This window comes from Serinus canaria, chromosome 2, assembly GCF_022539315.1.
Source record: "Serinus canaria isolate serCan28SL12 chromosome 2, serCan2020, whole genome shotgun sequence".
In the NCBI taxonomy this organism is placed as follows: Eukaryota; Metazoa; Chordata; class Aves; order Passeriformes; family Fringillidae; genus Serinus; species Serinus canaria.
The window spans coordinates 22,518,773-22,531,344 of NC_066315.1; the positions used below are offsets into that span (position 1 = coordinate 22,518,773).

Here is a 12,572-nt window from a genome sequence, read left to right on the forward strand (position 1 = left end):
CGGCCACCACCTCGGCACCACCTCCTCCTCCTCTTCCTCCCTGCGGCAGGGCGGAGAGGGAGCAGGTGAATGCGCCCTTTGTCCGGCCGAGGGCCCGGCAGACCCACGGCTGGGCGCTCTTCGGGCGGCCCGTGTCGGCGGGCAGTCCCCTCCGGGAGGCCGCGCTGTCCCGCCGCCCTCCGCTGCTCGGGACGGGGCACAGCACGGCGGCCCGCTCCCGCCGGGCGCAGGGGAGCGGGATGGGCGCGGAAGGCGGGGCCGGGAGGGGAGGTGGAGGCTGCGGCCGGTCTCCCCCGCCTCTCATCTCCTCAGAGTCCGGTAGACGCTCCGCTGCTGGCCCGAGGCCGCCTTCTCTTCCGAGCGGCGCCGCCGGGCTCTGCCCCCCGCGGACGGAGCCGAGCCGGGACGGCCGCTGCTGCCGCCGCCCCCTGCGGCGGGACCTGCGGCGGGAAGGAGAGCCCGGGCTGCCGGGCCGAGGTGAGTGAGCCCGGGGGCGGACAGGGGCCGGCCGTGCCCGGAGCCGCCGGGAAAGTGTCCGTGTGCGCCCGCCCGGCCCGGCTGCGGCGCGTTCCGAGCCGGGCGCCGCCCGCCACGCGGCCGGGCCGGGCTGGGCCGGGAGCCCCCGGCGGGCTCGGGCTCCCTGAGGCGGAGTGCCCCGGGCTCGTTCTGGCCGAGAAGGAGCGCTGAGCGACGCTCTCCGGCTCCCACCCTCTGGGCTTTCATTCAGTTTTCCACCGAGCTCAGCAGAATTCTTGAAGAGCGAGGAAAGTTATGAGCTCGTGTGCCGAGTGCCTACAGCGTCCTGCACGGTACAGCGGGCACTTGGAAAGCGAGACGCTTATGCCCAGCAGTTTCATGCTGTAATTTTCCGATAGTGCCGAGAGAGAGGTGCAGGCACTATCCCGCACCTCTTCCATCACCTCCTGTCTGTTTTAGCCATTTTTTTTCTTTTTTCGTGAAACCAGTCCTGAGACGCCTTACTCAGGAAAACTTCCCAGTGACTTGCGATGTTTTCCCGGGATAATGTCTGCACAGTGTGGACCCCTGATGGTTCAGCATTACAGTGAGTGTGCTGTCCCGGTACAAAATTCAGTACCGTACTCAAGCGCTGGAAACTTGGCTTTCTGCAGCAGGACGCCCTCCACCCTCGTTGACAGCTGCGTCCCAGAGCAGAAGGGATGCGCACTGAGGATGGACGTTAATATAACTGTTTCCTTTCAGAGCAGTTCTGGGTTAGATATCTAACTCTGTCTCTTGCAGGATCCCTAATCTTTCTTCTCATGTGTTTCAAAAAGACATATAGTCTAGATGACTTCTTTCTGGCAGTTTTTCAGGCACTGAGTAGTGAATTGTAGGTGCTCTTCTTTTAGGGTTTTCAAAGGTTGTTACTGTGCTTTGTTACTGGGAAATAATTTCGTGTTAACTGGTATCAGAATCCTAGTGGAATATGGTGGTATGACACTGGAGTTTCCTTGCATGCAGTTGTATGGCTGAAACCCATAGTTCCCTGGATGAACACATGCATTCATTCACACACACTTTCTTTTTTCTTTCTGTCTTGTTTTCTGCTGCATAAACCTTTAACGCTGTATTTAGCATTGTATTAAATATTGAATCCCAAAAGATCAATAAATCAGCTTTTAGGATTAGCAGCTGGCATTCTAGCTCATAGGTTGGTTTTGTTCACATCATGGCATCATTTATTACATGCTCATCAATATAAACCTTTAACTGGAAACTAATAATGGACTCTTTGTTTCTAAATTTTCTGAATGAAGAGTGATAGGAGAATGAGAACTGGGTGAATCAGGCTTTTCCATACCGAGGTTCCCAAACTAAATTATGCTTTTGGACCCTCTAAGGCAGTGTGTTGCCAGAAGGTAGGCCTGAAAGACCTTCATATTATGAGTTCCTTAAAAATAGGTGTGGAGTTCACTGTATTTGTTATTAGGTTTTTTACAGGTAAGCTCATCCTACTAAGTTCTATTTGTAAATTGTTCTTTAAATTGTAACAGCTAGAAATTATGTCTAATGAAACATGTAGATATAGAAATTCTAAAATCTGAATTTTTTTGAAGATACATGATACCCCAAAACTTCTGTTAAAATCACCAGAACTAGCCCTAGGAATAGGGGAGAAAAACAGAAGTGTGCCTTCAAGAGTCCATGCTTTCTTGTGTGCAGGATATACAAAGGATAACCTTTTCCTACACCATTAGCTGGTGTAGGAATGGCTTAACAGCCTGACCTTCAAACAGAACTCTTGTTGACCCTCCTCTGCAACACTTGTGTGAAAGGTTATGCTCAAAGGGAGAGCTGACTACCAGGAGAGAAAAATCCAAAGAGAAATACTAAGGAAAAAAGCACTTCCAAAAATAAATACTTCAGGTTCAGCTGCCTGGTGGCCTTGCAGAGAGCAAACCCTCATAGCAGACAGTAAAAGACTGCAAGACTCATCCACTGAAGGAACCAGACACAGTAAAAGAAGGAGAATTGTCAAGGTCTAATTTCTCCATATAATTTCCCAAAAGATTTATGGATATAAAAGAATCAGTAGTTAGAAAAATGGTTTAATATCTAGTAATTCAGCTGTTCAGTAGGAAAGTACATGGAAGAACCACCTAGTAATTTTCTTAAAGGTTGACACAGAAAGTCACCCTGTGCTGTGGCACTCTGAGGTTTCAGTAGCATGGTGCCAGGGCCTCTCCTCCTGCAGTGTGCAACAGTGTGACACACACCTGACAAGTCCTTGTTGGAAGGTCCTTGAAGGCCCTGTAGTTATTTTATGCTCTTCAAAATACTGTCTTTCCTGCTATCCTAGGATTTTCAGAAACATCTCTTTCAGTTTATCAGTTCTCTTCCTTTTTTCTTCTTTTTCTGTCATCTGATTTTTTTGTCATTCCTAATAGCTTAGAACCTTTTCTGCTGCTACTTGTGGTGATGAGTATTGCCAAAATGCCTGGGAACAGCATGAGCGAAGCTACAGTTTCTTGACAGTCTTGAAGGGAGAATACTACTCTAAAGCCCCAGAGTGACTGTCAGGTAGACCAATCCTAAACCCTAAAATACATTAGAAACCACATCTCCATGGGCTTCTTGCATCAGAAAGTCTCAGGAACTTAAAATCCATCTTCACAACATTTTACATGGTTTTTATGCAAGCTGTTTCAAACTAATTTGTTTTCATTTAAAAACTTGAATTAATGCATTGATTCTGCTGGTGACAGGGATATTAGGCTTAAATATTACTTTTCATTTGTAATTTTGTTCTGTTGATTTATGCTCTCTCTTATTTTCTGCTTTGCCCAGAAAATAAGCTGAGCTTTTTCCATTCTCAGAGGACAGACTTTCCCTAGTTGACTGTGCCTTTTCCAGCAAATGTGTGGAGGACAAGGAAGAAAACAACTTGAGGGAAAATAGGCCTCAAAGTTCCAGTATGGCATTTCAAAACCTATTTTACATCCTGTATTTGTTTTGCAGGGAGTTTCCACAATGGAGAAGAGGGAAGGTGGTAATCGTGCAATTGATCAGAATGCAGGTCAGAACATCATGCCAAGAAGAAATACAGGAAATCTTAACTACTTGGTAATGTTTCTGTAAAAAAGCAGCTCATATGTCACACAGAATATTGCAATCCTTGATTCAGTTTTGTCCAGAGACAGTGTTACCGTCACACTGGCATATCATGAATATTTCTGAAATGTTGTCACAATATTGACATGAAGAGATAAAAAGATAGAGAACATCTCATTCAGTTTGATCACAGTCCATGATAAAAAATAAACAAAGCTTGAGGCAGCTGAAAATTACATGAGGGTAGCTGCTAATTTTATCTTACCAGACAAGCAAAACTCCATAGAAATAATTCAGGTTTTTTACATAGGAATATAAAATATATCTTTGGGGGAATCTTCATGATAGCAGCATTGCACTCAGGAAGTTTTTCCACATCACACAAAAAAGGTCCAAAAAAAAAATCCTTTAATCCTTTCCTGTGCATGGTATTTGGGCTACATCATTAAGTCTATAGTTGAAATTTGAAATCTATAACTTATATAATAAGAAGCTGAAATGATGCTTTGCATAATGTAATACTTCCTTCCTTGCAGTACAGAGTATCTCCCTGGAATGAAAATCTATTTTAAAATCACTGCAGATAATGAAGAGTGGGAAATCTACACTGCAAGTGCTTTACTTAAGTGCTGACTATGCTGTTTGAAATATTATGTTTCCAAGTTACCTTGTCTTTAACAGTGCATATGTTTCGTATATGGTTCCACTGCTGTAAGTTGTAAAAGTCATGGTGGCAAATGCTGTCATTACAGAAGTTTCTAATCTTCTCTTGAACTCACTTTGAATTTCTGTTCTGTCCCTTACAGAATGTGGATATGCAGGTTGCCAATCCATCAGAAGCAGCTGCACTTTTTGATTTACATCAAGCACACCATTTTGGTGAGTTTGAACACTCTTCAGAACAGCACTGCGAGCAGGATCTGTTCCCTAAGTGGCACTTGCCAATGAAGATAGCATCTGTGATCTCATTAATAACATTTATTTACACTTCCATGAGAGATGTCATATATCCTTTTATAACCAAAAAGGAAAACGTTTTCTATAAAATTCCAATCCTTGTCATAAACAAAGTTTTACCAGTGACTTCAATTACCCTTTTAGCACTAGTGTATTTACCAGGAATATTAGCTGCTAGTTTCCAGCTGTACTTTGGCACCAAGTATAAAAGGTTTCCCGAGTGGCTGGATAGATGGATGTTATCAAGGAAACAATTTGGACTTCTCAGTTTCTTCTTCGCTACATTGCACGCCTGCTATAGCCTGTGCTATCCAATGAGAAGATCGTACAGATACAAGCTGCTGAACTGGGCATTCCAGCAGGTACGATGGGCACATGAACACCAACCCTTCTGTATTCAGAAAATCCTTGCAAATCTGGATGGGGGAAAGCCATTTTCATTGCTTTTGTTTGATTTTCAAGTACATTCACAGAGAGCACTGTTCAGGGATGGAGCAGGACCTAGTTGCCAAAGCATGTAATAAGAGTAAAGAGTCATCCCAGCTTATTTAACATATATTAAATAAGTTATTTTCTTAATTTGGGATTTTTTCCTATCTGTAAAATGCACAAAATTGTATCTCACAGGAACATTTAAGTCTTTGGCACACTATAGTGTAGATACACTATAGTATACAGTATAGTGTAGATTTCTTCTCTGGACCAGTGAAATCTAGAAACAAAAACTGAGCACTGAACACAACATTTTTAGACACCTTTGCTGCAGTGAAGGAGAGCTGAGGTAAATCACAGTAATCTGTATTTGCACAAACAAAATTTGTGAATACTGATGGCTCTCATTTGGACTGATACACACTACCTTGTTTAAAGATAGGATTTCAATAATGCTTCTGACTCGTGGTCAATAATTGGCTTGCAAAGCTCTCCAAAGTCCTCTGTAACCAGAGAGTTCCTAATGTTCACCTATTTCCTTGGGTACCATAAGTAATTCAGTATTAGGAATATTCCAATATAAGGCATAGACTGCAAATAAATGTTTTTATTACCCCTAAAGTCTTTATTATTAATTAAAAGCACAATATGATGATGTCAGTAGATTCTTAAGGTTTTTGTAAACAGTCAAATTACCTCTGAAAACTCTGAAATCAGCCTTACTGGTAATCTGACTTGAATGGATTACTAAAAATTTCCTTGAGATTCCAGTCTTCAAGATGTAGAAATTATCATATTTAGGACATATTATGCCATGGTGATCACTAGCAGGATAAGTGCTATTGCAAGTAGTTGTAGGTAAGAGAAGTTTTGACATCAATTTATTAAAATCACAAATGTACCAAATTGTGTTTTTTAAAAAAAACAGAGCTAAACAACTACCATGGCAGGATATTTTTATTAAGAAGGCCTGCTGAATTACCTTCCTGAAGTAGAGCTATTAATGTATTTCCTATTGTTATAATCTCCCTGATATGGTATTTAGCCATAGGTGGGTTTTTCTCTTGTCAAAACCAAGATTTATCCTTGCTGTGAAGGCAGGTTAAGAAGCCTCAGAATCAGGCTCTCCTGGGCCAAGACTGATGAAATCTAAATGCTTTTCTCTAAAAGCTCACCTTTGCTCTGGAGGTACTAGTGAAGGCTTTGTCATCAGAAGTAGCAGTTATATCCAAAGACATTAAAACAAACCAAAATACTGTTTCTCTTTGCTTATTTCAATAATATTATGATGAAAACAGTAAAATTATATGTAACACAAATAGCCAAGTGTGCCAGTCTGTAATTTTTATGGTGTTCTTTTGGCAGGTCAAACAAAAAAAAGAAAATGCCTGGATTGAACATGATGTTTGGAGAATGGAGATTTATGTGTCTCTAGGAATTCTGGGACTCGCTTTGCTGGCTCTGTTGGCAATAACATCAATTCCATCTGTCAGTCTCTCTTTGACTTGGAGAGAGTTCCACTACATTCAGGTGTGCATGAATGAATAGCATTACTGCATGTTGTTAGTCCCGTTTGTAGAACTGTGTGTTATCAGCTAAGGCCATTTGGAGTTAGAAATATCCAACACAAAGTTAGTGAAACCAATGGAAAGGCTTGTACTCATTGTTAAATAGTTTGTGAGAAATGTCCTTTTCATTACTCTTTTGTTGGGAGAACAGGCCTTTATGTTCAGTGTATAAAATGGAAAGAAAAGACAACTCCATACCACTTTTTTTTTCTCCTCTTGACTTTGTGACCAGCAGCAGTTGTCCCTTTGAGACCTTTTCTTAGCTCTGGTGCTGAAGTCATCTTCTAGGTATCTTATCTCCCCAGAACGTCCCATGTCCTGCTGAATTTGGAGTAGGTGGCATTGAACCAGTCAATGCTGTTCCCATATGGCACAGTGTATTCTGAAAGAGACATCTTAGAGCAGATGCTGGATAATCAAATCCAGCCAGTCTCGAGTTTGCTGCAGCTGTGCTTGTTTCCTTAACGCCAGGCATTTTGGTTCCTCTTGATTTCCTTATGTCATATGCAGTAATAATCAGGGTGGTTCTGCTGACATCAGTGTGGTCACACTAGATTTGAGCAAGTGTTGGATCAGGCCCTCAAACACCAAAATCTGAAAATTCAGTAATCTATTAAGTACCTGGCATTTGAAATTTTGATTTATATTTTAAAAGCAGATCTGAAGTGTATAATCACCAATTACTGATTTGATATTCTGCCCACTCTATGAAGTATAATTTTTAAGGTAAGTGTACAGAGATTACAGAAAAGTTAGGAGGAAGTCTCCAAATGCATGACTGCTTTCACTATTGAAAGACTGTGGTGAAGAAACCCAGATGAGTAATACTTCTGTGTTGGACTTACTTTATAAACAAATAACTTTATTACTTAAAAATCATGTTCTGTAGCAGAACATTCAGCAGTTGGAAATACAGTGTTCAACTTCACTGATGAGTACAAGATTATTAAGTGACAAGAAACTTAAAATTACTAGTAAATTTTCTTTACTCCTGAATTTTGTAACCAAGCTAAGCCAAATTTACCACTGTAAGTGAAATGAAAGACTTGAGTTTCCTGTAGTTTTGCAGGGCTTTTGCCATAGTACTAGACTTACTCGAGTTTGTGATTTTAATTTAGCTTAGAATTTTTCTTTGCAAGTATTCAATTAATCCCTTAATATTTCTGGTTTTGAACTCATAATGATTTATCACAAAATTAAAGTAATTTAGTATACAGATGTAAATTGAGATATTCAAGATTGAGCATGTTGCAGGAATAACCTGCAATCTCTTCTGTATTTTAGCTAAGTATCATAGCAATACTTGAAAAATGTGCCTCTTCCATTTTCTTTTACACTGGCATAAGGAAGCACAGCTGGAGTCTTGACTTACAGTTGTTACCTTTTAGTTTAAAGCCAATGGTTGCTTTTCTTTGACTTCAGCATGTTGGTCAAGGCCCAATCCAGGTTTCTTTTTTTGCTTAACTGAATACTTTTTTTGCCGAGTTGGGAAAAATAAATAGCTTGCTATTTTCTTTCTCTTTTCAGAGCAATATGGGATATTTAGCCCTGCTGCTATGCACTGTTCATGCACTGGTGTTTGCTTGGAATAAGTGGGTTGATGCTAACCAATTCATCTGGTATACGCCACCTTCATTTATGGTTGCAGTTTTTCTTCCTATTGTAGTTCTGCTCTGTAAATGCGTACTGCTCCTTCCATGTTTTAGGAAGAGGATAAGAAAAATCAGAAGTGGCTGGGAAGCTAAGACACAAGTCAATCAAACCAGCATAACTTCCAGACTGTAGATCAAATATGGACATTTCCTATCTATGTATCTAAATATGCTCAAAGCCATGAAATTTTCACTCATGAGTTCTGTTTTCACATTCGCAACAGATGTTTCTTTCTCACTTTTTTTTTGACTTCAGGAGTATGAGATACTTGATGAGATGCTTGATACAACTTAATTTTGTTGGTTTCAAAGACAGAAAACGAAAACATCTATTTTACACTTTAATCTATTCAGTGTTTTGGTATTTGATGATTTCTTTCTTCTCACTGCTTTTAAAATCCAAGTGTTTCATTGTCTCAATCCCAGTTCTTTTGTATGCAAAAACCAACATAAATTATTTCTTCAGATGACCACAGAAAGTAAAAAAATGATTACACCACAGAGCCCAGGAAAGCTTTCTGCTTTGCAAAGTCATGCGTGTACCTTCATTAAATCTCAGAATTATAATGGGACAAAAACTAGAGTATTTATCATCCCATTGCCTCTTAGCACCAGCAGCCTGTGTTTCACTCTGCAGAGTGGGGACCTTGGCATATGAACCAGACAGAAACTGTGTATTCCTGCCAGGTCTTGAACGTACACAACTGAGCAAACAGAATTACAGGGATCTTTACAAGGTAAATATCTCCTGAGGCTTGGGCACAGTCTAAAAAAAGAGTTTTTAGACTCAGATTTCCATCTTATCCAGGACTAGGTGTGTCTCTGTTTACTTGAAACGATAAAACACTTCCCATTTTTTATTCCATGAACACATTCTTTTGTTTCTGATGCTGGAAATTTTCCATGCTTTTGAGCTGAGCCTGCAGCCCTTGACATGTGCTAAACTTTATTTGCACAAATTATTCCAGTGGGATAAATCCATCAGGTAAATGTGTTTTTTTGTTTACTCTAGGGCCAACACAATTGTGTGACTGGAAGAAAAACATTAAAAATAGACATTTGAATCTTGCCAATGGTTTGGTGAGATTGTCATGTTAAATGGTTTCCAAATGCATTTTCTTTTACAGAAATTTTCCTAATAACTTTAATAAGCTCATTAAGTCCTACTTTCCTTACATTGCATAGGTCCATCTGAAAATTTTAAGTGAATAATTCATTTGTTAGTACCTGTTTTGAAATATGTTATTCAGTAGTAAATATTTCCCAACATCAGGAACATTTCTGCCATTCTGCCTGCAGGAGTTGACTAGGACATGGACTGTTGACGGCACCTATTGCTGGAATCCTCTGAATGAGAACTGTAATTGGTAATGGCTCTGGTATTAAAACAAATAGGAAAACAACATATGCCTAAAAAAAATGTAATACACAGTGCTAATGAATCTATTGTCTTTTTCTGGACTTTTACAAGGAGCATAAATAACAGACTAATTAAATATCTACAGGGATGTTATATTTTGTATTTTCTGGGTTGTTACCATTCAATTATTGCAACTTAAAAGCTGGCCTTTTTTAAATTTGCACGTAATGTAATACTGTGAAAGTAACTGGGGACATGGTGTCCTATGTAATATAGATTGAAATCTGTGGCATTATGTATCAAACCAGTAATGTGTGGCAGAGGCCAAAACCTTACAATACAGGAAGCTGCAATGTTAATCTAAGAAGTTTCTAACAGAGTAGGAAAAGTATGGTGCTCAATGCATTTGCATTTATATTTCCATGAATTAAATACATCTTTAATAAGCTCTATGCACTTGTTACAGAAGGTAGTCTAAGATAGCATAACTTTATTCATTTCAAGTAGTTAATATGGTTTGAATTGATAACATAAATTACAGGGGCAAACCAACTTCAAGATCATTACATACTATCCAAACTGATCTTTTATGCTCATCATTCAGCTGGGGACATTAAGCACTCTTCAGACTTTTCTCTCTAGAATTGCCCAGAGGCAAACCCAGAAGTGTCTTAAACGACATGAAATTTACATACAGTCTACAAAAGCTATTCCAAAAATCACACATGACATCCAAACATGCAAGCATGTTTTTCCCTACTGATAGTTTCAGGTAGAAGCCAGGTTTTCTGTGTCACATCTAGCCATTTCTCTAGAAACTACCATTAAATGCTTACAGCCAGAACTTGAGGTTTCATGGTGAGTCTTAATAACTCACTTCCCAGTCTGCAGGCTGCTCAGGGAAGTGGTTGACTATCCCTGGAGATATTTAAAAGACATGTAGATGTGGTGTTTAGGGACATGTTCTCATGGTAGGCTTGACAGTGTTAGATTTATGGTTGGACTCAATGTAAATTATTCTATGATTTGCTTTTTAGGCATTCAGATACAGCAGTGAGGGAGATCTATATGCTATTGACAGTATTTAATTTCTCAGTTTGTGGCAGACATGGTCTAGTTCAATACTGGTGAATCTACATTCATAAATACCTTTATATTTATGTTTATGTACCTCTTTGAAATTCAGTGTATTAATAGGCCTGTATACTCTTACAATACATTAATTGAATGTGTGTGCACATTTTAGGCACTTATTTGTATAACACTAATTAGTTTTATAAAACTGTGCATCATTAAATGCTTCAATTTATGCTGTATCTGCCATTGTGTCATATACATCCAGAGTAAAAGGGCAAAAAGGCACAGTACACTCTAGAAGAGCTGCTGATAGAAACAGTCAAGGGGAACCACTCTATGCTAGTGAAGAGCCTGGAGCCTCCAAAGGAAAGAAAACAAAGATTTGAAAAGCAAAATGGACACTTTCATGTGTAATGAAATTGCATTTTTCCTGACAGTACCTTTAACTGTATATTCTAGCATTCAGAGATTTTTGAGAAGGAAGAAAAAGCTTTGGAGGGAGACCCAAGATCCCTGGAAATACTGATCAAAGATCAAGAAAAGTTAAAAAAATAGCAAGGGCATTGAGGAAAAGCATGTTTGGGCATACTTTTGTATAAGAATCCATTATTCTTTTGTGTGAGAATCCATCATTCATGACATTTTAAAGTCATGGCAGTGACTTTAAAATGTGTCTATAAGGCCTGCAAAGTACTTTTTTCTATTGTTACATGTCTCCAATGTATTTGAGAGACACAGAATTGAAACTCTGGAGATACAAATTGTTAAAGGGGCCTAAGGAATTTTATGCCAGATTCATTTGGAGAGGTCATATCCAGAATACTCTTCCCAATAAGTGACAACAACAATGTTCAGGAAGCTAGGCCAGGGCTGTGTTGGCTATTGTGTAATGCAAATTCCTGTTGACAGCAGCATTTACTGTAAGCAGTCCCTCCCTTTGGCCACTCTTCTCTGTTCTCTCAGTGTTGCAAGTTGTTAAAGATGTGAAGTTCATCAGAGTAGGGCATTGCATCCACTTGAAAAGTAAAGCAGAGTGAAGAGTGATTCAGCCAGATCCACTCATGGGTCTGATTCGCCTGACAGCCAGCATCCTACATGTGTCAGTAGGAAGGACTCAAAGAGGAATGGTCTAAACAGGCAGCTTAACCAGCCCTAAATGAAAAGTTCCAAGTGCACCTAAAAGTTCAAACTTGCATTATTTCCTCCTATTTCAGTAGCAAGAATATTCCCTTGCTTCACTTTTCTGTCATGTTCTTAGTTTTCCACCAATCAGTGGGCAAAAATGTGCTCTAGAAATTGTCATCAAAACCCATATGAAACTGACTGATGTCTACGTGACTGTGGGCTGTGTGGTTTCATTTGTAGAGATGATGATCTCACATCTCCCCTTGTCTCCTACATCCAGAGTTTCTAGTACTGTCCCTTAACAGCACAAAATGTTATGCTAACCATTTTTGAAATTCAAACTAATTTCTTTTAAAGTGATTTTCTTTAAATGGCATTAAAGGTATTTAAATGGCATTCAAAAAAACAAAAGAAAAAGGCCAATTTTTGAAAACACACTGAAACCACCCCTGAAGAATGTAATCTGCTGTTGTTGCTGTAAGTGTCTGGCAATGGCTGATCATTGCCACTATTGTTTTTTCAGTAATGCCAGGATTTCTTGATCCCATGAGCATATTCTGTTGCTGATGGCAAAATGACTTCTTATTATTTCTTTTATCAAAACAATTCTCATTAATTTAGTTGCTTCAGAGTTCCATTTTTGCATCATTCTTTGAATTTTTCTGTAGATTAAATTTAACACTTGAGTGGATGAAATGAGGCAAATTTATTAAGTAGTCATACGTTTTCAGAGATTTTCAGGTGAAAATACATAAAACCAATCCATGAACCAAAATCTGCAAACATAGAAAAGACCATAGCTACTTTCAATAAAGATGATACAACAGA

The 12,572-nt window shown here is 39.5% G+C and overlaps 1 protein-coding gene across 1 annotated transcript; it reads left to right on the forward strand.

Moving 5' to 3' along the window:
• Window positions 1-312: 312 nt before the first annotated feature.
• On the forward strand, window positions 313-12,572 carry STEAP1 (STEAP family member 1). The gene is made up of 5 exons (XM_050971389.1): window positions 313-477; window positions 3,481-3,585; window positions 4,380-4,892; window positions 6,328-6,492; window positions 8,058-12,572. Exons 2-5 carry the CDS (start codon window positions 3,493-3,495, stop codon window positions 8,313-8,315), a joined length of 1,029 nt encoding a protein of 342 aa, XP_050827346.1. The 5' UTR covers window positions 313-477; window positions 3,481-3,492; the 3' UTR covers window positions 8,316-12,572.

Coding starts and splice junctions, on each gene's coding strand:
- STEAP1 (XM_050971389.1), top strand. CDS start 3,493: ATGGAGAAGAGGGAAGGTGGTAATCGTGCAATTGATCAGAATGCAGGT. Junction 3,586..4,379: donor CAGGAAATCTTAACTACTTG/GTAATGTTTCTG, acceptor TGTCCCTTACAG/AATGTGGATATGCAGGTTGC. Junction 6,493..8,057: donor GAGAGTTCCACTACATTCAG/GTGTGCATGAAT, acceptor TTCTCTTTTCAG/AGCAATATGGGATATTTAGC.